This window comes from Acanthaster planci, linkage group LG07 (assembly GCF_054643075.1).
Source record: "Acanthaster planci isolate LZ-2023a linkage group LG07, COTS_SCS, whole genome shotgun sequence".
NCBI lineage: Eukaryota > Metazoa > Echinodermata > Asteroidea > Valvatida > Acanthasteridae > Acanthaster > Acanthaster planci.
In genome coordinates this window covers 16717326-16743399 of record NC_141783.1, presented here as the reverse complement: position 1 = coordinate 16743399, position 26074 = coordinate 16717326, and the positions used below count along the sequence as shown (strand labels likewise).

At 42.4% G+C, this 26074-nt stretch overlaps 2 protein-coding genes across 8 annotated transcripts in view; one reads left to right on the top strand and one right to left on the bottom strand.

The window, feature by feature from the left end:
* The window catches only part of snx14 (sorting nexin 14), a 28772-nt gene extending 18774 nt beyond the window's left edge, over positions 1-9998 (bottom strand). Inside the window, exons 1-14 of one of the 3 annotated variants that reach the window (XR_015425767.1) lie at positions 9841-9998; positions 8896-9087; positions 8060-8138; positions 7100-7143; positions 6501-6676; positions 4983-5139; positions 4494-4569; positions 4040-4084; positions 3732-3815; positions 2358-2472; positions 1809-1964; positions 1262-1319; positions 800-866; positions 6-61 (exon numbers count right to left, since the gene is read on the bottom strand). Coding sequence is in view for 2 of the 3 variants with exons in the window: in XM_087138553.1 (XP_086994679.1) it covers positions 6-61; positions 800-866; positions 1262-1319; positions 1809-1964; positions 2358-2472; positions 3732-3815; positions 4040-4084; positions 4494-4569; positions 4983-5139; positions 6501-6676; positions 7100-7143; positions 8060-8138; positions 8896-9087; positions 9841-9959 (1424 nt within the window). In the remaining variant the exon portion in view is untranslated. The remainder of the gene's footprint in view (positions 1-5; positions 62-799; positions 867-1261; positions 1320-1808; positions 1965-2357; positions 2473-3731; positions 3816-4039; positions 4085-4493; positions 4570-4982; positions 5140-6500; positions 6677-7099; positions 7144-8059; positions 8139-8895; positions 9088-9840) is intronic. The other 2 variants (XM_087138553.1, XM_087138554.1) reach the window with 2 other exon arrangements.
* A 101-nt stretch (positions 9999-10099) lies between these two features.
* On the top strand, positions 10100-25780 carry helq (helicase, POLQ like). 5 transcript variants are annotated; one of them, XM_087138962.1, is made up of 18 exons: positions 10100-10197; positions 11088-11713; positions 12107-13088; positions 13678-13856; positions 14549-14749; positions 15554-15724; positions 16523-16630; positions 17343-17488; positions 18240-18491; positions 18916-19057; positions 19768-19872; positions 20133-20289; positions 20990-21150; positions 21363-21461; positions 22028-22207; positions 22903-23016; positions 23448-23582; positions 24148-25780. In XM_087138962.1, exons 2-18 carry the CDS (start codon positions 11120-11122, stop codon positions 24370-24372), a joined length of 3951 nt encoding a protein of 1316 aa, XP_086995088.1. In that variant the 5' UTR covers positions 10100-10197; positions 11088-11119; the 3' UTR covers positions 24373-25780. The 5 variants fall into 5 exon arrangements, with proteins under 5 accessions (XP_086995088.1, XP_022092719.2, XP_086995086.1 ...); XM_022237027.2 differs by having other exon boundaries at positions 20073-20289; XM_087138960.1 differs by lacking the exon at positions 10100-10197 and adding an exon at positions 10202-10295 and having other exon boundaries at positions 20073-20289.
* Positions 25781-26074: the final 294 nt, after the last annotated feature.

The window sequence follows — 26074 nt, the reverse complement described above, 5'->3', positions numbered from 1 at the left end:
CCTACCTTACTGGCTTCTTGGGAAGAACCTGTTGACGTTTGCCACACATCAGGGTGAAATACTGAACAAAATGTGAAGTAAAAAATGATTATTACACTGACAATCAAGAAGAGAAGCAATCAGAATATCCGGACACAAAGTACAATGATACTCTTTGGTTCCCTATCTGTAAGGGGAGTTTTAGAAATTCTTCTAATAAATGGAATTCCAAATCCTTGATGAAAGTGTTGAGCATGAATAAATGCAGAGCAGCTGTGTCATTAGTGGGCCTTGAGCTGGACCAAGAGAGGACGCTATTTCCTTAGCAACGGAGGCTCCTTTGGTAGTAAATGCGCATCGCAAGCAACTATGAATCACAAGCAGTTGCATCGCTACCAACAAAATGAACCCTCCTGACCAACGCAGCACTTTTCAACCGATGAGGGGGTGCTTCTGCTCACGGACACTAAGCTTTTCTGTGTCCAATGAGAATGGCCTAGATGGTATCAGCTAAAATCAATCCAAACGTAAAGCAATCCTCAACACTGCACTACACCTGTAACATAATGACATCAGGCTTTGTTTACATGTTCACTTTCCGACGGCAGTGAGGTGGGATGTGATCCACTGAGTCTCCATAAGAAAGCGCACATGCAAACAAAGTGTGACACCATGTTCTAGATCTATTGCTTCGTGTCGTTTTGAACAGTGATGGTTGTTTGTTCAGCGACGTGCATGGAGGTTAAGACCGCTCGGTTCGCACTACATGTATTACAGCATCGGCTACCAGACTCCATCAGTGGTAATGAGCATCAATCACCTCGTCGCTGTGATGAAAGAGTGGACAGAAGACATTCTCCATCAACTTGTAGGCATGCTCGTAGGCTCTGCACAAAAAAAAATCAAATGACCCATTAAGGGTGAATAGGTTCAATTTCAGTCATTAATTAATTCTCAAAAGAGAACGTACCGGCGAAGTCGAACTCCAATCAACAGAAAATATTTCATCACGTTTAATTTCATTTGAACCCGACACAAAAATATAGTTTTACCTGAACAAAGTTGAAGAAATTCTGAGCCACATAAATATAGTTTTACCTGAACAAAGTTGAAGAAATTCTGAGCCACATAAATATAGTTTTACCTGAACAAAGTTGAAGAAATTCTGAGCCACATAAATATAGTTTTACCTGAACAAAGTTGAAGAAATTCTGAGCCACATAAATATTGTTTTACCTGAACAAAGTTGAAGAAATTCTGAGCCACATAAATATAGTTTTACCTGAACAAAGTTGAAGAAGTTCTGAGCCTTGTTACCCCCTCGTATGGTCCGTTAACAACTGACATAGAGGAGACAAACATTTGTCAATGGTGTAGCTTTATCATCCAAAATAAGATAAAATAAAAATGTTTGGTGGGAAACCTTTATTTTCTTAACACACATTTGAAAGAGAGCTTCCCTGTAATGTCCACAATAAAAATGGTTTCATTAAAAAATGCAAAACCTTAATTATGAGGTCAGACAGCATTTCGAACTTGATGTTATTTACAGCTTTCAGATTCAAACAAAAACTTGAGAGCTAAATGGATTAATATATTAAGTCACTTGAGATTACTTGACACTGAAAAAATGGCTTTCCTTGAGGATTATGAGCAATTACAGGGTACTGAAGCATGATGTCATTTACACCAGGAAGTGTAACACAAACGAACGGAGCACTCACGCATGTTAATTCAAATGCTGTTTCCCACACTAATATTGTTTGTGTGCATAATTCAGAGCAAGTTCCAGTCTTCAAATTATGACAATGTTTTATTTATTCCCTTACTCTCTTTCATCTCGTCCTCGATGTCCACGTCAAACTTGATCCTATCCACAGCGCCTGGGGCAAAGTACAGCTGGTACAGGTCCTGCGCTTCCCTGTGCAGGGACTGCTTCTGTTCGTCGGTCATGTCTGGCACCAAGCTGCGTCTGTTGAAGTCCTCTGTGAAGGCCAAATGCAAGCAGAATGTGTAACATTTCTGTCTTTTACTGGGATAAACTTGTACGAATAACAAAATATGTAATATCACTATATAGACGATAACAGATAAAAAGCAATGCATTGTTATTAAAGGAAATTCCAGCACAGGGGTCTTTCTCCATTGCACATTTAACAATCCATTGCAGCAATATGAGACATAGCATATTTCACACCGGAGCAACAGACGACGGAACAAAGCAAATGATTCCCTGCACCATAGACACATATGCTCCAGTTTTCACAAGCAGTCTATACAGCTGCCCCAAAACACTCCAAACACAGAGCCCAAGTGGTCACTAACACTCCGGCCACCGGACTTATTCTTCTCTCGTACAACACTGTCAGTGAACATACCCACTGTGAGGCAGAACTGTAAGATGTTGAGGGCGCCATCCCGTTTCATGTACTGTAGAAACGGGAAAAGTAGGGAGTGGTTGCCCAGTATCTCAGACATCTCATACTGGAGTGCCTAAATATCAACAAACAAAATAGTAAATTTGGTGGAACTTTTTACAGTAAATTTCAGTAGACGCCAATCTTCACTGACCTTTATTCTTATTGGATATAAACTCAGCCGTGCTAAACTTGAATGGTTTTTGGAGTAGTTGTGTGCGATGTCTGCAAAAGGAAGTAGCATGTTTAGGGTGCAAATGTGTACCAGTGTTGTACGACTCAAGTCCAGGATTCAGACTCGAGTCACATTTTTCATGACTTGGACTCGACTCGAGTCACATTTTTCATGACTCGGACTTGACTCGAGTCACATTGGGTGACTCGGACTTGATCACGATGACTCAGACTTGAGCTTGGTGACTCGTGATTCGAGTCATGCATTTTCATTAAACATATTTAACTTATACGCAGTCGAAAATTAAATTTTATGCACCCGTACTATCACTGGTTTGCATGCGAGAAGCATCGTCGCATTGCACATTTTCCACTTTGGCCATTTACGTACGGCTAAATATCCACTGAAGAGTCAACCAGACGTGTTATATTCTGTATCCACAAACTGTGAAGCGGTCATCAAATATGCGCTGGGCACACATTTGTTATTTACATGGATGTACATATTCAGCCTCATGGATATGAACACTTTTAGCGAAATGGACCATGTGTAAAAAAAAAAAAATGCGTGGCCTACACTGGGCGTGTGAAGTTGCTTGGGTCTGGGCGAAGTGGTTGTGGTGTTGATACAGGCGTTTTGAAATGACTGGATTCGGCTCTGGATTTGGAATTTAAAATTTAAATGGTGGATGATTTTCATAAGCAAAAATATACCCATAACTTTTGCAATGTATGTAGTTAATCAGCATAAACAAAACAGAGAGCACACAACAAACTTACAACTTTGATCAGGAATAATAGGCTGAACAACTTGATTCACGACTTGTGACTTGGGACTCAGACTCGCGGTTTGAAAATCATGACTCAGACTCGAGGTTTATGACTCATAACTCAAAGTTTGTGACCCAAGACTTGGACTTGAACTCGAGGCTTGAGACTCAGGACACGGACTTGGCATTGGTGACTCGACTACAACACTGACGTATACTTTGGAATGCGACTATGGAATACTGAACGCCTGATACTTGGACTGGACACTTGAAAAGTCTTCTTAGGGCCAGCGTTTTGTGACAGAATTGAAGTCTGCTTCAGTGGGGATCAAACTTTTTCTACCTTTTAAACACGTTTCAGTTGCTAAAATGGAGAAATGTTGCAACTTACGCTGGATTTCTCAACTGGATGGACATTACAGAATGACTCCAGGAGAATCACTTTCTCGGACGGAGGGTCGATAGCTGGTGGAAACTGCAGAGGTAAAACAAAGAGAAAATTTGAAAAAGGATGGTTTAAGCTTTGGGGCTTGAATTGGTGCAAATATCGGCACTTTCTATCATGTCTACCACAGAGGTAATGTGATGTGGTGGTTGATACGGTTGAACAAAGACAGTGACAGAGAAGATACGGGTATCATGGCCGAGTGATAAACGCAATACAATTTGAATATTCTCACTTTGTAATTCAGTACTCACTGGTTCTTCATCAAAGAATATCATGAGGAGCTTGTTTACGATGTCCTGCAGATGACAACGAAGGGGGAAAAAAACAAATACAAAAAGGTAATGACGGAGAGCTGGTAATGACGCATACATTTCTATGTGGCTTAGTCCCCGTGATCTTTCACTAGCTGTAAACCTTTATCATGATGCTGCAATGTTTGTCTTGTTCCCTGTAGACCCACTGACAATAGTAATACAGCTTCCTATATTGATACTGGGAACAGACTATTTTCCCTTCCAGCCTCAGTTTGGTCACATTGCTTTGAATGGTAGAAAGCAAGATGGCTGCCCCAAGATAAAGGTCTATTCTATCTACATATTCCTAGTTGTCTCAAACGTTGACGAAGGGAAGATTTGGTCTGACTACTCCACTGCGTCATTCAATATTTTACTGGACTACTTGGGTTCTATAAGGGAGTTTACTCACTGGGTCGGCCACCACATCCATCCCGAGTAAGAAGACCGAACCGCTTACCACTTCTCTCACAAATGTTTGGGTGCTCCTGAAGGAAGACAAACCAAAACTATGATCACAACGTGCCACTCTGAGACTTTGAGAGTTGTTCCTAAATACCCAAGGTACTTGTAATTCCACCTGTCTGTAGGTCAGGCTGTCCGTCTGTCTGTAGGTTGGACTGTCCGGCTGTCTGTAGGTCGGGCTGTCCGGCTGTCTGTAGGTCGGGCTGTCCGTCTGTCTGTAGGTTGGACTGTCCGGCTGTCTGTAGGTCGGGCTGTCCAGCTGTCTGTAGGTCAGGCTGTCCGGCTGTCTGTAGGTCGAGCTGTCTGGCTGTCTGTAGGTCGGGCTGTCCGGCTGTCTGTAGGTCGGGCTGTCCGGCTGTCTGTAGGTCGGGCTGTCCGGCTGTCTGTATATTACAGTATCATCTATTTATACACAACCCTTCCATCTTTCACTTACTTGTTATCATGGGAATTAGCAGGGATCAGCACCGGGAAGAGCAGCTCACACAGATGTCTCAAGTACTCCAGCTCAGCTTTGCGATTCCTGACAGCGCAATGCAGATGATTACCGTAGGTCTTGATCACAAGGTCTTGAAACTCCTCTCCCCATTTGGCTGGAGATGAAGAAAAGAGATGAAACTATTCCATTTTTGCACACAAGCCACCAGCTCATCTTTCACTCTGATTCTCTGGACATTTTTTTAGGGATGAAATCCTAGAATCTGCCCCAATCTATCACTAAGTAGTAAATTTACACCAGATATTTCAACAGCACCGCTGCTATACTGGGCTCCGTACACGAATAAGAAACATGTTTTCTCAAGGCTGCAACTCCTTTGTGGGCCCTGTAGGCACAGGGCACCCTGACTTATTTCCACCGGAATATATGGTCTTTGTTGAAAGGGTCCACTACCAACCTCTTTCTTTGCCGATGTGGGGGTACCTTGACTCACAGGGCGGTTATCATACAATATGGGTTACGCATGGGTACATGGGATAGAACTCATGATAAATGAAGCAAAGACACCAGCTCATTATAGGGGTTGATACTGCATCACACCACGGACCATTTACCCAGGGATGTGCAACCGCGAGCGGCCCCAGTGCAAACACATGTGCCACCTTGGTTCCGTGCGGGTTACGGATTGTTATTACCCCCGCAGGCGCTCTCGACTTTCTCGAAAAAAACTCGCGACCACATGACACGTGTTGCAGCATGTACAGAGCAGCCGTGGTTATGCCGAGACGACGCGCCGACGCGGTGCTTAAATCTATTCGTTTTGACGAAAAAATCTTCTTCATTTATCGATTTTAAGGAGATATGAAGTTTTAATGAGGTAAAATTCCCCAACTTTTCTCAGAATGTATAGGATGAAATATCTTGAGCAGCATATTTTTAGAAAGGGTGTACCCTGACTTAAAATATTACAAGAAAACAAAGTGGTAGACAGGCATATATGTTTTATTATTAGAGAAAGTGTTACATAATCCAATTTAATTTCTGCTTTGATATTGTGCCAGCCCTAACATGCATTGAACCAGCTCTGAGCTTAAGTTGCACATGCCTGGGTAAATGGTCCGTGATCACACAATCATACTTTCAGTGTAGTAACCCTACCCCCAACATAATCTGGCTAGAAACCCTGCCAGACACATCAAATTGCATTCATTATTAAAGTGGCTTGCCTGCCACAAGTGTAACAAGATCCAACAGGTCAACTCTCCCCAAGGCCAAACAGCCTGGGAGTCTGTGGTTGCCAGTCACCATTAGATCCAACAGTGGCATTGTTCAACAGGACTAGATCCCATTAACTTAACATAACCAGTTTATTGGGCTGCTGTTGATATCAAAATGCATTAGACTTTTTCACCTGATGGACTGTGCTCCATCTTGCAGGGTTAGGGTTAAGACTTGAGATTCAAATTTGGGATCTCTTAACCCACACACAGCATTATGAATGACTTCCAGACATACCTTTTCGCTTGGCTCTGAGTAAAACATCAAGATGACTCAGGGCAGCCTTGACGAGCTTGTCGAGTATGAACGTCGGTAGGTCAACCTCCCTGACACGACGCAACACCACGGCGACGATGTGACGCAGGGTAACTCGCAGCTCGTTCACAAACTCCTCCTCCTTGCTGATCAGGGGCCTGGACGGAATGATGGGATAGGTCACGTATTCCGTTTTCAGAACTGCAGGAACTGCATCGTGGGACAGCTTTTGAGAAGGCTTTTGATGAATTGGTAATGACTCTGACCAACTACGGTGCCTCTTGGTGGAGGAAAGGCTGGCATGTTAAGGCTGAATGATCATCAAACATCATATAGGAGATCTTACTGAATGTTTCCTTCATTATACTTCCTGCTGCTAATGAGTTTGGGCAGTATTGAGATCGTCAAAACATTTCAACTGAATGGCTCCTTGTGTAGCACAGTGTGTGCTGACAGGAAGATATTTCTGCGATCACAGAAATAACAAGAAATCTCGGGAGTCAAGAGAAGGCAATGTTTTGAGAGAACAACAGAGGGCTTTCATGGACAGACCAAACAGACCCAAAGGTCAAATCACTCACGTGTACCAGCTGTAGATATAATCTTTCAGAATCAGTTCAAAGAGCTGGAAAAAAAAATGAATGCAAACTCGTTACTTGGCATGCTCCTCTTCTCATTTAAAAATCCAAACAAACAACAGGATAACAAAGTAAGGTGTACCGGCTCTCTGCCCCCGGATAGATTCCTCTGGTGGTCACTGCTTGGTGAAAACAATTTAGTTAGTGTCTTCTCTGTGTACCCTTTTTAATCTGGCACTAATTTTTTATTTATGTCTAGTCTTTGGTAGTAAATCAGGTTATTTGTTGTTTAGGATAGTTGCATGAAGTTTCTTGAATGATCTGAGAATGGGAGACTTTGAGACTCTGGTGGCAGCAGACACACTGTGCCTGTTTCCACAGTCTTGCACAAACTCAAACCTACGTACGCATGCTCAGGACTCGCGAGAGGGCCAGCAAACCTAGGCACGCATGCTCAGGACTGGCGAGAGGGCCAGTAAACCTATGCACGCATGCTCAGGACTCGCGAGAGGGCCAGTAAACCTATGCACGCATGCTCAGGACTCGCGAGAGGGCCAGCGCGTCTGCTACCACCAGCGTCGCAAAAGTCTCTCGTCATTCCAGTATTTGTCAGACAGACTGTATTCACGAGCCAGCCATCTTGAATTGAAAGTGAGGTAAACTTTTTTTTATTTCGGAAACCTGAGAATAAAACTGAAAGCATTGAAAGAAACTTCAGTACAAATTAATGCCATTTATGCTGATGACTCATTTAAAATTTGTGATTATTTAGGTCTAAATGTGTTAAGCAACATTTAAAAGGAAATAAAATAAAAGTGAACCCGAAGTAGTCTGGCATCACAGCATTTACACAGATTACATTGAATAAGATAGATTCTGGGAACACAATCAAGAATTACTTCCCTGTGAATAAGGACTATTGAGATGAAGCAAAAGGACAGATCCGTTTGAGAAGAAACCTACCTCAGAAAGGGCAATATCCACTCGTTCTGGTATGTAGATGTCATTCCACGGCTGCACTTTAGTCAGAGTCAGATCAGGCCTGCCAAAAAAAAATGATTCTCATAAGAACAAGAAATCAAAATCAGACAGCTTACGCACAGCCTTGTGCTTTGTTACAACTCCCATTTTGTCTGCAATCCTTCCATAGCCAACAAAGACAAGACACCAGATGGAAAGTTTGCTTTTACTTTCAAGCCAGACAAGCGTAAGCAAAACACATTGAGAAATTGTGTCTCAACAACTTGATATCTAACCGAGGTTTAAATGCATCTTATTAAAAAAAGGCTCTTTTGTCACATCTGTAAATGAGTTTAAAGAGCTACATGCATTGGTGGGAAGGCACAAGGATTTATCCCCTACAAACACAGGGCAAGGGTTCCCCTCGTTTTCTCTGTTTTCTCCTCAATGATGCAATCTACATTCAGAATTCGCATCTTAGGATGAACAGAGAAAAAAAGCCCTTTTAAGCTTGTTTTAGTTGAGTTCTAAAGACAAATGATACTGCGTTCGATTTGGATGCTTTCATATTTATTTGGACAGATAAAATCAGAGAAAACATGTTTTTACTTAGACGCGCTCTTTAATACAGTCTTTCAGTTTTACTGCACTGAGTTACTTCCATAAAGCAGGTGCCAGTCAAGATTTTAGCTGATGGGGTGTCTAAGTGTCTTTTCGACACCACATGCATATAACGTCAGACATCTTTTTTGGTAAAAACTTCAGACAACATGCTTTTCATTTCAAAGGGTAGCTTTGATACCCTTGGTCTTAAGTCCTTGACCCATGTGACTGCATACTTGTGCCTGACACAATCCGCATCACCACACACGGTGCAGATGAGGGCTGATGGATGCTGGCTGGTTGGGTGGGGTCGTTGTCTTTCGAACATGATAAGAAGGTTAGGGAGGATGGACACGTGGCTGAAGAGTATGTAGAAGGACGCCATACCACCCAGAAAGAACCAGGGTATTGCCAGGACGGACATGTGACTAGTGGCAAGAATTAAGAGAAAATCAATGAGACAGTACAGAATATACATTTCCATGTTATTCACTGAACTCTACCATGGAGCTATTAAAATTCTATGAACCATTTCAAAGAAAATATGTCTGTAAAAATGAAGAACGTTCGACTCTGAGAGGGCCACATGAATATGTGAGACGTCTCCATTCCTGAGCTTTAGTCTCAGAATGTGAGGAAGAAAATAATTAGATTTGTAGTTTGTGGTTATTAAAAAAAATTGTGGTAAAAAAATTGTGAAAATAGAAAACCCGTCTTTGCAAGTGCCACTAAAAAAGAAAAAAGCACGGGAGATTGGTTACAAACAGATAGGCTACTCGCTTTAAAAAAAATAAATGCCTAAGGCTCCCACTTCAGGCTTATGAACATATTGGTCCTCTCAAAACAAAATAGTTCTTAACATTAATATTTCAGAATTCACTTGTTTGCTGCAATTAAAAAGTATTTTTCCTCCATCAGCCACAGTAAGAGGGACTAAGGCTGACTTTATCTCGTCAATTTCCCTGTGGCACCATTTCTGCCCCGTCCCCCTCTCAAGCCCTCATCTCGGGTTCCGGCTTATTTCTCCATGCTTAGACCAAGCCCCCATGGGCGTATTAAACAGTGAACCCGTTGAAGGACCCTGTCAGTGTTGACAGCACGAACACACGATGAATGCCACAATCTTCTCATTTATTTTTGCATAATAAAATTCAGGACAAATGATATGAAACATCACTCACTTGTAAAAGACAACAGTGAGCAATGTCAGGCAACCAACTGCAGCTGTAAAATGTCGGTTCCTGGCCATTTGCTCTCGCAAACCGGCGACTTCGTCGCAGATTACCTGCCAAGTAGCCATCTTCGTGAATTTTTGTTGCAGATTTGAAAGAGATAGGTTCCGTGCTGAAGTATTGTTCATTTGCTGTGTCGATGACCAGGGAACCGTATACAATCAATGAAAAATTGGCACCAGTCTAAACCTAAGTCGGAAAACGTTGAAAAGTTACGTGCGAGTCCCAAGCTTCTGCAGCAAATGCTGCGAGCGCGTGTTCGAGAGCTTGTGTTGTGTGTAGTACGAATTTTGAATCAGTTCACAGGTCAGTTTTCAACGTCTTCAGTCCACCTTGCCGATTTTGCGATGTTAATCAAATTTAGAGAGTACTTCTGTTGTGCTGAATTTCTTTCTACTCAAATCGTGCGTGCCACTCTAGAGCTCTTAGTGGGTTTGAAGAAGTTCTGGGTTGTCGGTCTTAAAAAGTCTGTGGCACGGGCGTAACGAGTTTAGCCCAGGTTGGCGGTTGGACTAGGACTAATTTTCCTTCCATGCATTACGGCTGACGGTTTCTTGCCCGGAAGCCCAAGCAAAATTCATAGAAAATAACTACTTTTCATGAAATTAACTTGAGTAAGTTTTAGCATGTTAGGAAGTGCTTAGAGCAAGGAATTCCTTGCTTTATGGGCAGTGCAGAGGGAGAAAGAACGCTGCTAACTCAGCTGGCAGAAAGTTATTCTCATAATGGGTTTGCATCATTGTATGATTGCTAGATATTCGTCAGTCTTTGACGAACATGATGAAATCTGTCAATCCTGCCACCCTAAGTGGATCAGCTTTTCTGTCTAATTCACAGCTTTTGAATAATACTGTTTTCAGGTTTTGGGAAGCATGGGTGGGGGGGGGAATCAAAGATTTCATCCAGTATCAAGTGACCTTGACTGTGCCCAACCAGAGCACAGTTATAGTGAGGGCGTGTTTATTCTCCTCTGCAATATTCATGAGTAGATTCTGCTTTTTTGTGCTTGTGGAACTTAATTTAATAACAAAAACCTACTATCACTGAGGGATGCATTGTTCGCTGTCACAATTTCAGGGTAACAGAAGTCCATCATCCGACACCCTTTTTTCAGTGTTATGTGTCATTTAATTAAATTTGCCCAAATTTAATAACTTGAAAAACTAATAATATCACATGAATTGACTTTTGTACAGAATGTGTCTGATGCAAATCAGAAATTTCAAGGATGGACAGATCAATTGCAGGACCCCAGCGCCGAGTAGCAACAAGGAAGAGAAGTCTAACCAACACCAATGCAAGGAGCAACATAGCTGCAACAAAGAAACCAAAGGGCGCTGACAGTGAAAACTCTGAGAGACCTCATAGAACGCACACCTGGTGCAATAGTAGTACTGTCCACAATCCTAGTGGAGTACATTCAGCAGAGACTCAACCATCATTTGCTGAAGGGATGTTCTTAGCTGATCATTCGGATGGGTCAGGAAACACCGAACAGCTCCCTTTAAGTTCAAACTGTACTGCTGCTGTTTCCAATTCCCCTGCAAAGATCCATTTTGAAATAGAAACCATCCCTCACAAGAAACCTTTGTTTAAAGCACAAAGTAGAAATAATGGAAATCAGAAAGACTCCACGTTGTCAAGTGGCGGTTGCATCAGTCATGGAGCAGCACCCAAGGAAACCCAGGTGCCAAATAGTCCCCTGGTGTGGCCAGATGATGCAAATGACGAGGAAGACTGGAGATTGGCTGCTGAAATTGACTGTCAGAATTCAAGGTCTGCAAGACGAGCAGCCAGTCAAAGATCAACTGCTGTACAGGAGGTAACATCTTTCTTGTCTCATTCAGAAAAATGTACTGTCTTTAAAAGCTGTTCAGAGATTGAGAAATTAGACTTTCAAATTTGAATGCTCAAAAATCCATGTGATCTGAAAATTTGATAGTTTCTGTTGATGTGTCAACTTCTTCATTGAGATGAAATGAAGAAAAGTCCAATCACTGTCTTCATTTCCGACTAATTGGAATTTGGAACTGTATCAGTTTGAATGACCATATAGTTCCTCTTACTGGCTGCATTATTTCCCTTTAGTGTCTGGCTGATTGACGGGACACTCCTTAAGTCCTTTTGTCTTGATTTATTACACTGACAAAAATTTTGTTTCTGATTTGTTATTCGCTGCTTCAAGAATAACAATTAAATGTAAATGATTTTGCAGGAGGACACATCATTCTGTTCCAGTCCACTACCGCCCACCCCACAAGTTGCTCGCTTAAAAGCCACCCGGCGGTTGTCATCAGTTAAACTACATGCAACTCCGCATGCTGCCGGCTGCTCACAAACTCAGAACAACTCATTCACAGATTGGGACAGCGAGGATTCCTTCTATGACAAACTAGACCTGGATCAACTCATTGCTGATTCCCAGACGTCTGATGTCGGCTGGGCCAGGGTGTCTAGCAAGCACGACCTCCGAGCCAATGGGGAATGGCATGAGGCTTCCTCCCTAGCAAACGCCGGAGATTGTCCCTCTGAGAATGAAAAATTGTCACCCCAATCTCAAGCCCATCAGGGAAGCACACAAGATAAGACTAGGAAATGTAGCGCCTCAACAGATAAGGTGCAGACGAACAGTCACATCCATGCACCACAACATCCAGATAAAGAGGAGATTAGAAACTCAGACGCCAATTCTGTGACTTCAAAACGAGAGAAATGGTTCAGCCACCTGGGTGAGAAGACCGGAAGCGTGGTTCAGAATTCAGGGTGTCATGCCAATCTTAGATCAATCTCAAAGACTGAGACTGCAGAGAAGCAATCATTCACATCACAGGTGCAGTCGTCTGGGATTGAAAAGCCTCTCGCTGATCCCCAAATGGCAAGGCTGTCCCATCAAGGAGACAGTTTTAGAGGGTTTCAGCTCGGAAGCACTGGCCAATCATCCCACACTGAACTAACAACCCCCAAAGTTACCCCAGGTGCTACCAGACTGCGGCAGAGACTACAGAACAATGCCCGAGTGGTCACGCCACAGCAGACGCGTCACACCGAGCTTCGCCAGGCTAAGGTGCAAGAAGCCCTGACAGAAATGCTAGAGGAATCCAACGGCATCAAAGACAATGACATCGGCCCTTTTTACGGTCTACCCAGCAAGGTCGCTGAGTTGTTAAAGTCCCAAAGAGGAATAAACAAGCTGTATGGTAAGGCTTCTTGACTTTCAGTTGAGACAGAAATCCACTGCAGTGCCATCGTATTAAGAAGCCCATCAGTCAGACAAGGGAGTATACATGTTCCTGTGTAGGACTGTATTTAACTACATGCATGTATCAGTTAAATCCACAACCTAACCATCGTATGATTTCCAGAATGGTTAAAGACTTTGTGCAAATATAAGATATTTTAACAGAATAAATTTGAGCAATACATGCAGAAGTGCCCTGGGATTGGGGGATCTAAATTGAGTGCTTAAATAGGTCACAGGATGCATTTTTCAATCTACGCCATGTCTTGCTGTAGAAATAAATTTGTATGAATCCGAGTTCCTCAGTTTGAATGTTGCTCATCAACTGATGGACCATGTATAATTAAGAACTATTTTTTTTCACATTAAAGACCAACTGAAATATTAATGTAGGATACCCTGCTCAGCAAGGCTAAGATGTTACTTACATTTGTATTTTTCAGAATACAATTCTGTCTAACCTCACACTGCTGCATTTAATTTAAAAAAGGCAGTTTGAACAAATACAGTACTCATTTGTTTTTTCTACAATTGGTCCTAACAATCAGACTGGCAGCATTCTTGCCTAACTCTCCCGGCCATCCAGGAAGGCCGCAATCTCATCTACTCCTTGCCCACTAGCGGAGGCAAGACCCTTGTTGCTGAGATACTCATCATGAGGCAGTTGCTATGCAACAAGAAGGATGCCCTGCTCATACTGCCATTTGTCTCCATCGTGCAGGAGAAAGTAAGATGCCCCAAGATAATCTTGGTCTTGAATGTTAACCTCTTACCGCCCTGGCTCGGTCGAAATCTACTATCAGGTTTTTGCAGTATTGTCCAATTGCTTTGATAGAAATAGAACCCTGTTATAAAAGAACTGGAAAAACAAAGGAAACAAGAGTTCAAGGGTCTTCAAGATTTGTTCTTTGTGACAGTATTGTGTTGTAAGAGTGCAAGTGAGTCTGATAGGCAACTGCTTTTCCAGCAATTTCATGTGGTGATAGCACCCAAAATCCTGCGAGATAACTGTTGGAAGCTTTACCTATTTGAACACGGTAACTTTTACAATTGTTTAAAATCAGTCAAGATTCCAAAGTTTTCAAAAGATTTAAAATGTTGGAAACATTTCTACAGATGCTTGTGAGGTTTGTGAAAATACCAAAAGTGTGAAATGGAAGAAAATCCAGCCTTTTTGGAAACCAGGTGTGACTTCCACCCACACAAGCATAGCCAGCCAGCACTTGCATGAAATGTGGCACTTGGAATGCACAAAAATAGTGTAAACATTGTCAAAAATTGCAGGAATTCAAGTAACATCTAATGGTTGCATTTTTGACATCTTTCCTTAATCTCACTTTTTTTCCACATCTCAAGGCCCCAGACTTTGATGAGGGTACTGTGAAAACTTTGAAAACTATAAAAACAAATTTTCTTCAGGTGGTCTCCCTGTCGACCTTTGCCATTGAGCTAGGCTTCCTGGTGGAAGAGTATGCCGGGAGCAAGGGTGCCATTCCACCCCGCAAACACAGAAAGAAGAAGACGCTCTACATCGCAACCATTGAGAAGGCCCATAGTCTGGTCAACAGTCTCATACTAGAGGGGAGGGTTGAGAGTCTGGGGCTAGTCGTAGTCGATGAGGTGAGTCCTTGCAGTGTTTTCTCTTATCATCTGTGAAGTGCATGTGTTTTGCTGCAAATTTTAATGATCAGATGCCGTTGAACATTTCTGAAAATTGGGGGAACGGGATATAAACTATACATGTATTCACATGGTACACACACACACACAAGTGTGTATTTGCCTGCAACTGGGGACCCCCTATTGTTCCTCTTTTGTTTGTACTTTAACTTTTTTAGAAGACCACCCATATGTTTTGCACACAGTTGTCAATCGGGGACCCTCTGTCAATCAGGGACCTTATTGTCCTCTATTGTTCAGGGTCCCTGATTGAATGCAGAAACAAACTCACACACACACACGATTATGTTACTTACCTGTACCTTGTGAGGATACTTGTAAATACTCAAAAAATGCCCATTTCTCTTGTGCCATGAACACTCTTTTAAGTTGGATGTTTGTTGATGACTTCCTTCACTGTTCCTCTCTTCATTTTCATACAAATAAACTTCATGGCTGAAGGCTTCTAAACGTAATTTCAGAAAGGTGGCAACCTTTTGTGGACCTGGCTTAGTTACACAAGATTGGCACAACCTGCGTTATATGGGCCTCTTTTGTTCATGGGTCTACACTAGGTATGGAAGGCTAGCACAGTGACTACTGAAGTCACAACTTTAGATAACTATTTATCGTTGAAAAATACAAAAATGGCTGCAAACTATTGACTGACTGCTCGGAGCTGAAATATACAACTGTCGAACCGTGGGACGTTTCGATCCTCGTAGAATCGTTCTTAAAAGGTGAAATTTTTTCACCTTTCTGCAGCTTCACATGTTAGGAGATGGAGGGCGGCGCGGGGCCAGCCTAGAAGCCTGCATCGCCAAACTCCTCCACCTAAACTCCGCCCACATCATTGGGATGAGCGCTACTCTGAGTAACATCCAGGACCTCTGCATCTTCATGAGGGCTGAGGTCTACTGCAGTGACTTCAGACCCGTAAGTCTGTTAAAAGTGGAAAGTCTTGGGATCCAACCTTGAGGGTCAGTGTCACGTGTCTGAGCTTAATAAGCAATAATATCACAAATATGTCATTTGGGAGACACTTTGTGGTAAATTTTTCAACCTTAGGGAGACAGTGGTCATTAGGGAGACATTTCCATCTACCAGGAGGAGGCCGAATTTTACCGTCCAAATTTTGAGAGATGATAGATTAGGGTTTAAAATGAAAACATGCAAAGTTTGGTTAAGATTGGATTAGGGAATATTGAATTATGGGACAGTACAGTTGGAAAAATTGTGTGCATGTTCTTATGGGAATGTCTCCCTAATGACCCATATTCGGTAATTATTATTATACTATAAGGATATTTGGCACTGATTTTGATAACTGTAGACTTAACCATCAAGCTGTTCTTACAAGGGAGTCCGGTTAACGTTGTAGTACTTTCTTCACTTCTCACCTCTGTCACGACAGAGGTTTGATTCCTCCCTCCCGGCTGACACGTGGATTTGGTTTTCAGTCCCTACCTGATTCCAAGTGCTTTCCTTCGATGTTTGCCTAGGGTTTTCTTCCCACATTTAAAACCAATATGTCTTCATTGTCTTCTTCATTATGACTTACAATCATTGTATAATTGGTGCTTACGCTGGTGGATGAGCAAACAATAAATTAAGCTTAAATGTAAGAAATAGAACTGTATATACAAATTTGACTGAGAGTATTTCATTTATCTCAGTAATGATACTTCTTGTGAATCGACAGTAACGCCATTTTCTCGTACATTTTCTGCATAGGTGGAGTTGAAGGAGTACATCAAGATTGAGGATAACATCTTTGAGGTCAACCAGTCAGCACTGTGCCCAGATGACAGATTCACTCATTCCAGAATACTCACTTTCCCAGTGAGTCACTTGAGAAGTCGAGTTTGGAGTGTTCATTTCTTGAAAGACCCCACTATTTAACTCAACTCTTCCTCAAGTTGTTCACGAATGGTTATTACTCTGCCACCACACCATTGCAATAAAGGAACAGCTGAGGTCACATGTCATATTGGCAGTACCTTCAGTGTGTGTTGGGTGTGTAGACGACAGGATTGATGACAATGACACTCATTTAGTACTAGACAGGCAGAGATGTTTAAAAATAAGAACAGCGATTCGTGCATTCAATTACTATTTTTGACCTTCATTCCCCCTTCAGTTTTTTGATATCCGGGTAACAATCTATGACAATAAATTCATTCTTTTTTTAAATAACATCCACAAGCTCTGCATTTCTGTGCACTTTTATTCATCAAAATGGAATTTGGCTTTGACTGATATAAATTTAATTGACAAGGGTTCCTGAGGGTTAGCCCTGAGCGTAGCGGCACCTTATATGAAAAAGCATTCCCAGGATTCCAGCTGGCAAACCTTTTTCAATGAAAAGCAAATATAATTGCTCAGGATTATACATGTAGCCTAAATTTGTAAAATGCCCACCATTTAGGGAAAACTAGAATTCCTCTATTTTAGGGCCAGGAAGGGAGTATGCTTTCCTCATAACTTTCTTCTTCCCTGTGTAGATTCCCTTATGTTGAGTTCCTAATGCTTCTTTTCCCTCTCATATTCACAGTACACACAGTCTATGCGCAAGAACGACCCCGATCATCTGGTGGGTCTAGCCCTGGAGGTCATCCCCGTCCACTCCTGCCTCATCTTCTGTGCCACCAAGAAAATCTGCCAGAACGTGGCTGAATTCATCTGCAAACACATGCCCAAGTGAGAACAGCATTACTTCTTTACCCTTGAAAATCTTCAATCCTCTAACAGGTGAAGGATTTTGAACTGGGGTCGATGTTGAAAATTGCATCACACTTTGAATACTCGGAACGTCAGGTTTACACGAAATAAAAGGTGACCAAATGAAAGATCATGAGGCCATTTTTATTTTTCAGTAAGTTTGTCACTTTCCATTGCAAACAGCAAAGTTAGTTCCTTTGTTGCATGGATCGCTCAGTTTCCCATCCTGAGGAAAAGGACATTACACTGACAAAACAGATCAGGGTTCCCTCTGAATTGCATTGTGCAGGATTCCTTTAAAGGCCTGTAACTTGATTCAATAGTGGCTCTAGTGACTCACAACTCACATTGTAAACTCATGTTGTACAAAGGGAATGAATTTGATAGGTGACTACAAGGCAAAATTATCCGTAATTTTGCTGTAGCAGATGAGTCTAAAATTTGTGTAAGAAGTTTTTCAACCAAAATAGAGAGACATTCTGGGGAATATGATTCAGAAGAAGACAGCCAAAGCTGAGGATCAGAATGCTTGCTATGTTAATTAATCTCAGTTATCCTCTCTTGATTGTCAAAACGAGTGAGGAGATTGTATTATTCCTGAGGCAGTGCATTTTATCTAAGATCTTCTAGTCAAATCTTACTAGTCCTGTTTCGCGCTTGGACAGAAAATGCTACGCAGTAGTGCCCTGTTCTTGGCATCCAATTCCTTTTCCCACACTCTCCACTCCAGGAACGAAGCCAAGAAACTGATGCATCACAGACAGGAGGAGAAACGCATCCTGCTGCTGTCCCTGCGACGAGAGTGCGACAACCACCTGTGCCCCACCCTCAAGCGCACTGTCCCCTATGGACTGGCGTACCACCACAGCGGGCTGACCATGGACGAACGCAAGCTGATCGAGGACGCTTACTCCGACGGCACGCTGTGCCTGCTGACGTGCACATCCACGCTGGCTGCGGGGGTCAATCTACCAGCCAGGAGGTAGGCACTGGCTGATTTTGACTACCATGCCGGTTCTATTTGTTTCAAAAGACAACATTTGACAACGAGTTCTAAGACTTCTTGAAGTTGTTTTTCGTTGAATTTTAAAATAAAAACATGACCCCTGTCAACAGTGAAACTCTCATTTTTGCCTGTACACTGCATCATACATTATCAGTGCTTCCTCTTGTGAAATTTCAGTTAGTATATGAAGATCTAAACAGACTGTCACATCATTCACACTGTCTGCATTTGTTTGAAGCACCTTGAAGATTTCTCACTCAGCCTGACTGTATTGACTAGCCTGATGCACCCACGGATGCAAGCTAGACCACCCTTGATTTTCTGTTTGCACCAGTTGTGTGATCAATACATTTGATGACTGATACCAGCTAGTACGTTCTCTTGCACGTGTTGCACTTAGAGTGATCTTAAGAAGCCCTTACATCGCCCAAGAGTTGTTAACCAGCACACGGTACAAGCAGATGGTGGGCCGGGCAGGGAGGGCAGGCATCGACTCATCAGGGGAAAGCATACTCATCATCAAGCACAAGGAGAAGAAAGAGGTAGGAATCACTTATCTCTCTGCCTTGAGCAGGAGCACTGCCTTATTGATTGGAGAGGGCCATGTTGGTTGGGATCGGAGTGTTCATTTTGTTGGTAGCCACGCAGTCGTAAGGCATGCGGTTCATAGTCGTTTGTGAACCAGGGAAATGCAGTTCACACCTGTTGGTAGGAAAATTACGCCTTTTGGTCCAACTCACGGCGAATTACCATCACACTTATGCAAGCTGTTTAATGACAGTAGCTTGTACTGAGAAGTTTGCTCAAAAGAAGTTTTATGTTAGGACACACTTTACTAATTTCCACGAGCTCAGCAGCGAGTTCACATCGCAGAATTTCACTTGGATGTGCACAAAAACCATGCCACCTACATGCACGCGTTACATTTCCTCTGAGCATGAGGGCAAAGTGGCAGTGGCATCCATGTGTCGAATATTTATTGTCCATCTCCAAAAAGAAAAATAATCCTGGTTCCTAGACCCTGTCTCCATCTCGTCTCCTCTGTGCCATCTGTCCGTGTGGACTGTAGACCAGTCAGGGAAGGTTATGCAAGTAAGTATCGCTTGATTTCGTTCAACCTAGAGTAGAGCATAACCTTGGCAACTGCTCGCCTCAACTGGTGGTCCGAGTCCCTCTTCTCCAACCATTCTGCTTGACCAGAGTAACTGGCTGTATTCATTCATTACTGAAATATTCGTGTATACTCGCCCAGATTGCAGAGTTATTGAGTCAACCCATAGAGGCTTGTTATAGCAGTTTGACCCACGATGACGGCAAAGGGATCAGAAGCCTGATTCTGACGCTAATTGCTCTCAAGGTAAATAACTCAATATTCTTGCCTTGAATAGAAGAGAAGTTGCAAGAGATGTACTACGGATCACTATTGTGTGATGTAGCAAGTCTCTGTACCACCAAATATAATCTTAGAGACCCTAATTATGCAGTGGTTATTATGTGATAGCGCCCTATTACACCAGCAATATGCGGTAATTTACCCTTAATGATTCACATTGACAGCTCACTATGCACCGCAAAGCAGTCCTGGATTTCATGAATCAGACGCTCTTTGGCATTCAGGCCTCACGCACGGGGAGCGATGTCAGCACCCTGACGTCAGAGGGCCTCGGACAACTCCTCGAGCTGAAACTGGTCAGTGAGAAGCCATGCGATCAATCCCAGCATGCAGGGGAGCCTGAGTTGACAGTCACTAAACTTGGTCGAGCAGCTTTCAAAGGTCAGTGTAATAGTTGTACTCAGACTCATCCAGTCACCATGCTTAACCCCTTCCTGCCGGGGACTCCGGAATCGGAGACGTATGCTTTATAGGCGTGGTCGGGGTCTCCGAACTCGGACAAAGGGAACAGGGCCCTGTAACAAAAGACCGTACTCCGAACAAAAGACCAGGCTGCTGGGCATTACCGACATTTTTCACTCTCAAAAGTGGTGATAATCCTGCCTTGTTTTGAAACTGTATATCACAGTTTGGGGCATTTAGAGCGAGCGGATTACCACCGGAAACAAAGTGCTCCACCACCGCAGCGATGAGCCACACAGCACTGCTGCATGCAAATCTGGCCCCTATTGAAAAGAGGTGAGCAGCACACTGAGCCAGGTTCATGAACAAAGAAAGTTATACAACACCGCACAATCTGAGCTTTTTTTACAAGGCTGCAGGCCCGGTTGAAATAGTTAGGTGTCAATGGATTTTGTCTATCAGGCTACAGTGGACACCAGACAGTCCTTCACCTGTTTATAAGTGTCCAGTAAATGAAGATAGGAATTTTTAAAGAATTTTGCAAACAAAAAAAATGATAACTATCCCTGCCCAGCATCATCAACATTGATAACTGCCCCAGCAGGAAGTGGTTAAGCCTCTCATCGTAGTTGATTTTTCGTTATACATTTCTACAAAGATCAAGTTTTATCTTTTTCAGGTTCTATCGACATTGACCTGTGTGCCTCCATCTACGTTGATCTGAAGCAGGCCTGTGACGAGGGACTTGTCCTAGCCAACTCACTACATCTCCTGTACCTGGTTACGCCCTATGACCTGGTGTCCATGAGCAACCCCAATTGGGTCATATACGACAGACTGGTATGTCCAGACTGTGTTGACCAATCAGTGTTTGAAGACTTTTTCAACCTGTTTCTCAACAGTTTCAGAGATTTGTGCAAAAAAAAAAATGTAAATTTCACACAATGAGAAGAGATGAATCTTCCCTGTTCTTATGTTTATAAAGTTTAATGTTGAATTAGACTATTTAAGTAACTCTTAGACCTAACATTTATCTCAACCCTGACTCATAGTATACCAACTTGAATGATGGTGATCTGCGAGTTGCTGAGCTGGTCGGAGTGACAGACAAGTACCTCAACTTCAAAGTGGCAGGCAGGAAAACCCACAGAGTAAGTCTTGAGAGGAGTCTACACTAGCGAAAAAGTGACTTGGGGACATACCTCCTGAGCAAGTAATCCTTGTGCAAAAGGGGCGCAACATAGACTTTCCTCCAGCTGCTGTTTATGTACATTTTGCTAGTCCTGGCATTATAGAAGCTGGCAAGTGTGAAAACTTTGAAGCCCTACTTGGCATTCTCCTGAGAGCATGCGATGTGTGGCATGTGTTTTGTGGTAGGCAAGATGATGAAAGCTTTTTCCCTGAGGAACGAAAACGAATGTAGATTCATGGAAATTGCTCTAGTATCCATTTTTTCTCTTGTGCTATTGTGCGGGGTACAGGTGTGTGAACAAGCTATGTAATGCCTGTGAATTTTTTTGTATGGTTGATAATTTCATAAATTCCATCCAGTCTTTAGGCATTTTATTATGATCCATTCATTGTGAATAAGGAAGGATAAAGGGAATGAAGTGACAAAATGACCTTTCGTGGGCTCTCAAAATTTAGGAAAGTAAACCATGTATAATGTAAGGTTAGGCATCGTCACAGCATTTGGCCATCCATCTCTTGCATTCAGACTAACGAAGAAACGGATTTCCACGTCCGTCGTTTCTACCTGACCCTGATGCTGTGGATGATCTTGAACCAGACTGGCATCTGGGACGTGGCTGCCAAGTTTGAAGTCCCCAGGGGGTTTGTCCAGAACTTGTTCACCTCCGCTGCGAGTTTTGGTTCCAGCATCCAGCGCTTCTGCGAGGTTAGTGAAAATGTTTCAGCTGTTAGATATTTTTAGCATTCTTGGACTCTTGAAATCAATCCAAGTTTTGATTTGAACTTGGATCAGCTTCAACGATTATCCAACCAGTGTACTCCTTTAACCTGGTTCTGAAACAGGTGGTGAGTTTCACCATTTGCCTTGGCCGTGTTCATTGGTCAGTTTTAATCTGGTTGAAAGTGAAGTTTACTTCAGGTTTTAAATCTTACACGGGTGAGCAGATCACAGTTCTCAGGATTTCACAGTGGATTCTACTTTAAGCAATACGGGCGATTCACAATAGTGCGCCACCAAGAGTTTGCAACACTGTGGCCATTCATAACACGCGAAATGTGTCGACCCTTTCCAAACGCACGTTGGGTCGACACATTTCGCGCATTGTGATTGGCCAATGCTTTGCAAACTCTTGGTGGCGCACTATTGTGAAACAGTCGTACTGAAAGTGGGAGCATTCTGGGAGTACCTTAATTATTTAATAAACATACATTTTACTTAATACACTTGTTTGATGCAGTATCAGTTAGTATTTATGAGTGTCATTCAATTTTTATTTCAATTTTGTAGTCAGTGTTTGAGCCAAGCTCTACTTGTTGAGCCTAGTGGTTGGTCAGTTGAAGGTAGCCAGCAACCATGCAGTAATTCTAATAGATTCTGTCTTTGTACCCGGTATATTGTAGGATCTTCCAGAGTTCTGGGCCTACCAACAGCTTCTTACAAAAGTTGTGTATGACTTGACCTACTGTGCCACAGCTGACCTGGTGTCGTTACTGGAAGTTCCCGGTGTCAAACAGGTTAGCAACCATAAGGTCAAGAAGTCCTCAAGAGGTTAAAGGTCGTCAGTTTTGATGCTGGATGTGATTATTATGCATTTTTTGTGACTCTAGATTGCCTACACTTGGGCCGTTTTCCAATACTCAACTTCGTCTCCGTCTCAGGCTTCGTTCCCAAAACCAATCCTCGATTGTGGGCCTGAAGCGTTTAAATTACATTGGATTACAATAATTTTTGGCTTTCTTGCATCTCATTTGATGTTCTGTGGCACTATTTGACTGATTACTGCGCTTACAGCTTCAAAGTCAGCTAGTAAAAAAACAGCTGCAGCCTGAGTCAGAGCCGAAGTTGAGTATTGGAAAACGGCCTGAATGTGACATTGATAAAATGAAGTTTTCTGTTTACATCTTACAGAACCACTTTTGATTAGTGGTGGGTTTCTTTCTTTCAGGGCAGAGCTAAGCAACTGGTCAGAGCTGGTTACAAGACCATACGTCACCTGGCTCATGCTGACCCCAAACAGTTGGTTCAACAGGTAGAACATCTGCCCAAGAGAGTGGCCCAGGAGATCGTTGCAGCTGCCAAGGTAGAGCTAGCAATACTTGAGTTTTATTCCTTTTCTGGTATCTTTTTTTGAAGAAGCGTTGCAAAAAGCGCTTTGGGTTTATCGTTTGAAATTCAGCGCTTGTATCAACAGTAAACCAGTCATCAAACTCGGCTTCTGACCAATGGGACATTGTCTTGTGGGTCACATGATAGCCTTTTATTATTCGTTGTGCTTGAAATAGGCCTAGTTAATAATTTGTACAAGAACACAAAATTGTAATGTAACCTGCAAATATTTGCTCTGCAATTTGAAAAAGTTGACCATTTTTTTAAATCCAGCAAATTTTACTGTGAATGTTCGAAATGAAATTTGCTTCACATTTCTATTTTTTTTTTCATTCTAGTTTTTACACCGTAAACTTGAATTAAAAATGGCTGGCTTAGCCATGTTTGACATCGTTGATGACAGTTTTTTAATTTTGAGTGAAATACCGAAATACCATAAGTCCTTGAATTCTGATTTCTTTAAAATTGTCCACATTGTTTATCACACTCTTGACAAGAAAACTCTTTTGGTTAATCCTTTTTTTTGCGTTGTGTTGTAGATGGAGCTTGCTGAAAGAGCAGAGGCATTAAGGGAAGAAGCGGAAGAATTGGTCACCAAACCAGAAGATGAAAAGGAGATGATCATGGAAGATGAGCCAAGAGAGATAGGGGATAGCAGCTGGGCTAGACACTCAAACACAGGAATGGTAGCCGGACAAGTCCAACAGGCACAAGGATCGGTTGCCAGGCTGGACCAGCAGATAGAAGAACAGCAACCAGGCTGAGACCAACTGACACAGTGAATTAGCGTCAGGCTGGACCAATAGACTTGGGAATTGGTTGCCAGGCTAGACCAACAAACAGAGGAACAGCGGCTGGGCTAGACCAACAGACACAGGAATGACTATTGGGCAGAACCAACAGACACAAAAATTGGTTGCCAGGCTAGATGGGCAGACTGAGGATTGGCAGCTAGGCTAGACCAACAGACACAAGACTAGGTGGCTAGGCTAGACCAGCAGACAGAGGAACGGCAGCTGGGCTAGACTAACAAACGCAGTGTAGGTACAGCCAGGCTTGACCGACAGACAAAGTCAGTGAAGGGACAGCCGGGACAAACCAACAGACAAAGGAATGACAGCTGGGCTAGACCAACAGACACAGGGAATAGTGACTAGGCTAGACCAGTAGACACGGGTCAGATAAATGCCACTACTTTTTGACCTGTAAAGGGGTCTGTAACCAGTCCATTTAAGATTTTACTTGCAGAAGTGGATGAACTTTTATTGAAGTCAAATAATGCATAGTCACCTCGCAAATTATAAAAATGTACCACAGCTGCTCAAATTACAAAATGAAATAAGATATGTGAATTGTTCACTGAAGAATTTAGATTTTCAATGAACTTTCAGTGAACAGCATCTGTGATGTATCCAGAACATGAAAATTAGACCAGTCCTAAGAATGAGAGATTTAGCAGACTCGCGTTTGTAGACTTGGTGCAAGATTTCTGAAGTTTCTATATTCGCAAAATAATTTTCTATTCAATTTATTTACAGACTTATCTATATTGACATCACAATCTGTTAAAGTTCAGTTTTTATCAGCGACATTCTCAGCTCAAAATACTGACACAGTGTTCCAAAAGACGGAAGGAACAAGAACTTGAAAAACAAACAGATGTTGAACATCCTAATAAGGTTACAACAACCTTTTGGATGACCTGGAATAAACTTTATTCATGTATCTCACGAAAGTTAATCCTTCAAGAGTAGTCTACAAATAAAGGGCTATCAAGCATGTATCCCAAACCAAACAATTTTGAAATCCTTGAACGATGTTTATTCTGGTGCAGTTATCAGAGGTCCGTTTGGCAAACAAACCGGAGTAATGCATTGTGATTGTAATTCCAAGGATTCTTATTTGTTCAAGAGACCCTTGGAGTCCTTATTACTTGATGCGATTTGAAAGTGGTATAATCATCATTGTGTGCTGCCTAGGCTCCGTTTGGCAGCAAGATTTGCTTAGACTAGCGCAGATTTTTCAAGCAATTGAGCGAAGTCATGACGGAAGTCTGGATTTCTTGTTCAGAGGTTGCATCATGATTTCTATCAATGCCCACATATTGAACATTTAGAGAAAACATGCTCAATTTCATAATAAAGTTCCAACAGTGACGTTTGATTTATACAATTTTTTTTTATGCTGAGCACTTAACGTAAATGTTGTCAATGTCTCATTTGGTGGTGTTATTTTGTCAGTAATGGCCTTCACCACAGACATGCTCGCAAGGGAGCCCTCCTTCATGGAACCAGCAAGCTTTGTCCTGCCAGGGAGACCGGAAATTTGCTGATTTGCACAATTGTTCATCAAGGAATCATAAATATAATGAACTAACCATCCTCGGGTAAAAGCTTCGCCGAGCAAGCGTGTCATATCTGTCAGCGGTTGCTCGGAAACAGCACTAGACAGGATGAGATAGTGGGT

What these genes read in the sequence shown, in the direction of transcription:
- helq (XM_022237027.2), top strand. Translation starts at nt 11,120, where the DNA reads ATGGACAGATCAATTGCAGGACCCCAGCGCCGAGTAGCAACAAGGAAG. An exon ending in TGACGCTAATTGCTCTCAAG is followed by an intron (nt 19,873 to 20,072) that starts GTAAATAACTCA and finishes TCACATTGACAG; the next exon opens with CTCACTATGCACCGCAAAGC. An exon ending in CAGGCAGGAAAACCCACAGA is followed by an intron (nt 21,462 to 22,027) that starts GTAAGTCTTGAG and finishes TCTTGCATTCAG; the next exon opens with ACTAACGAAGAAACGGATTT.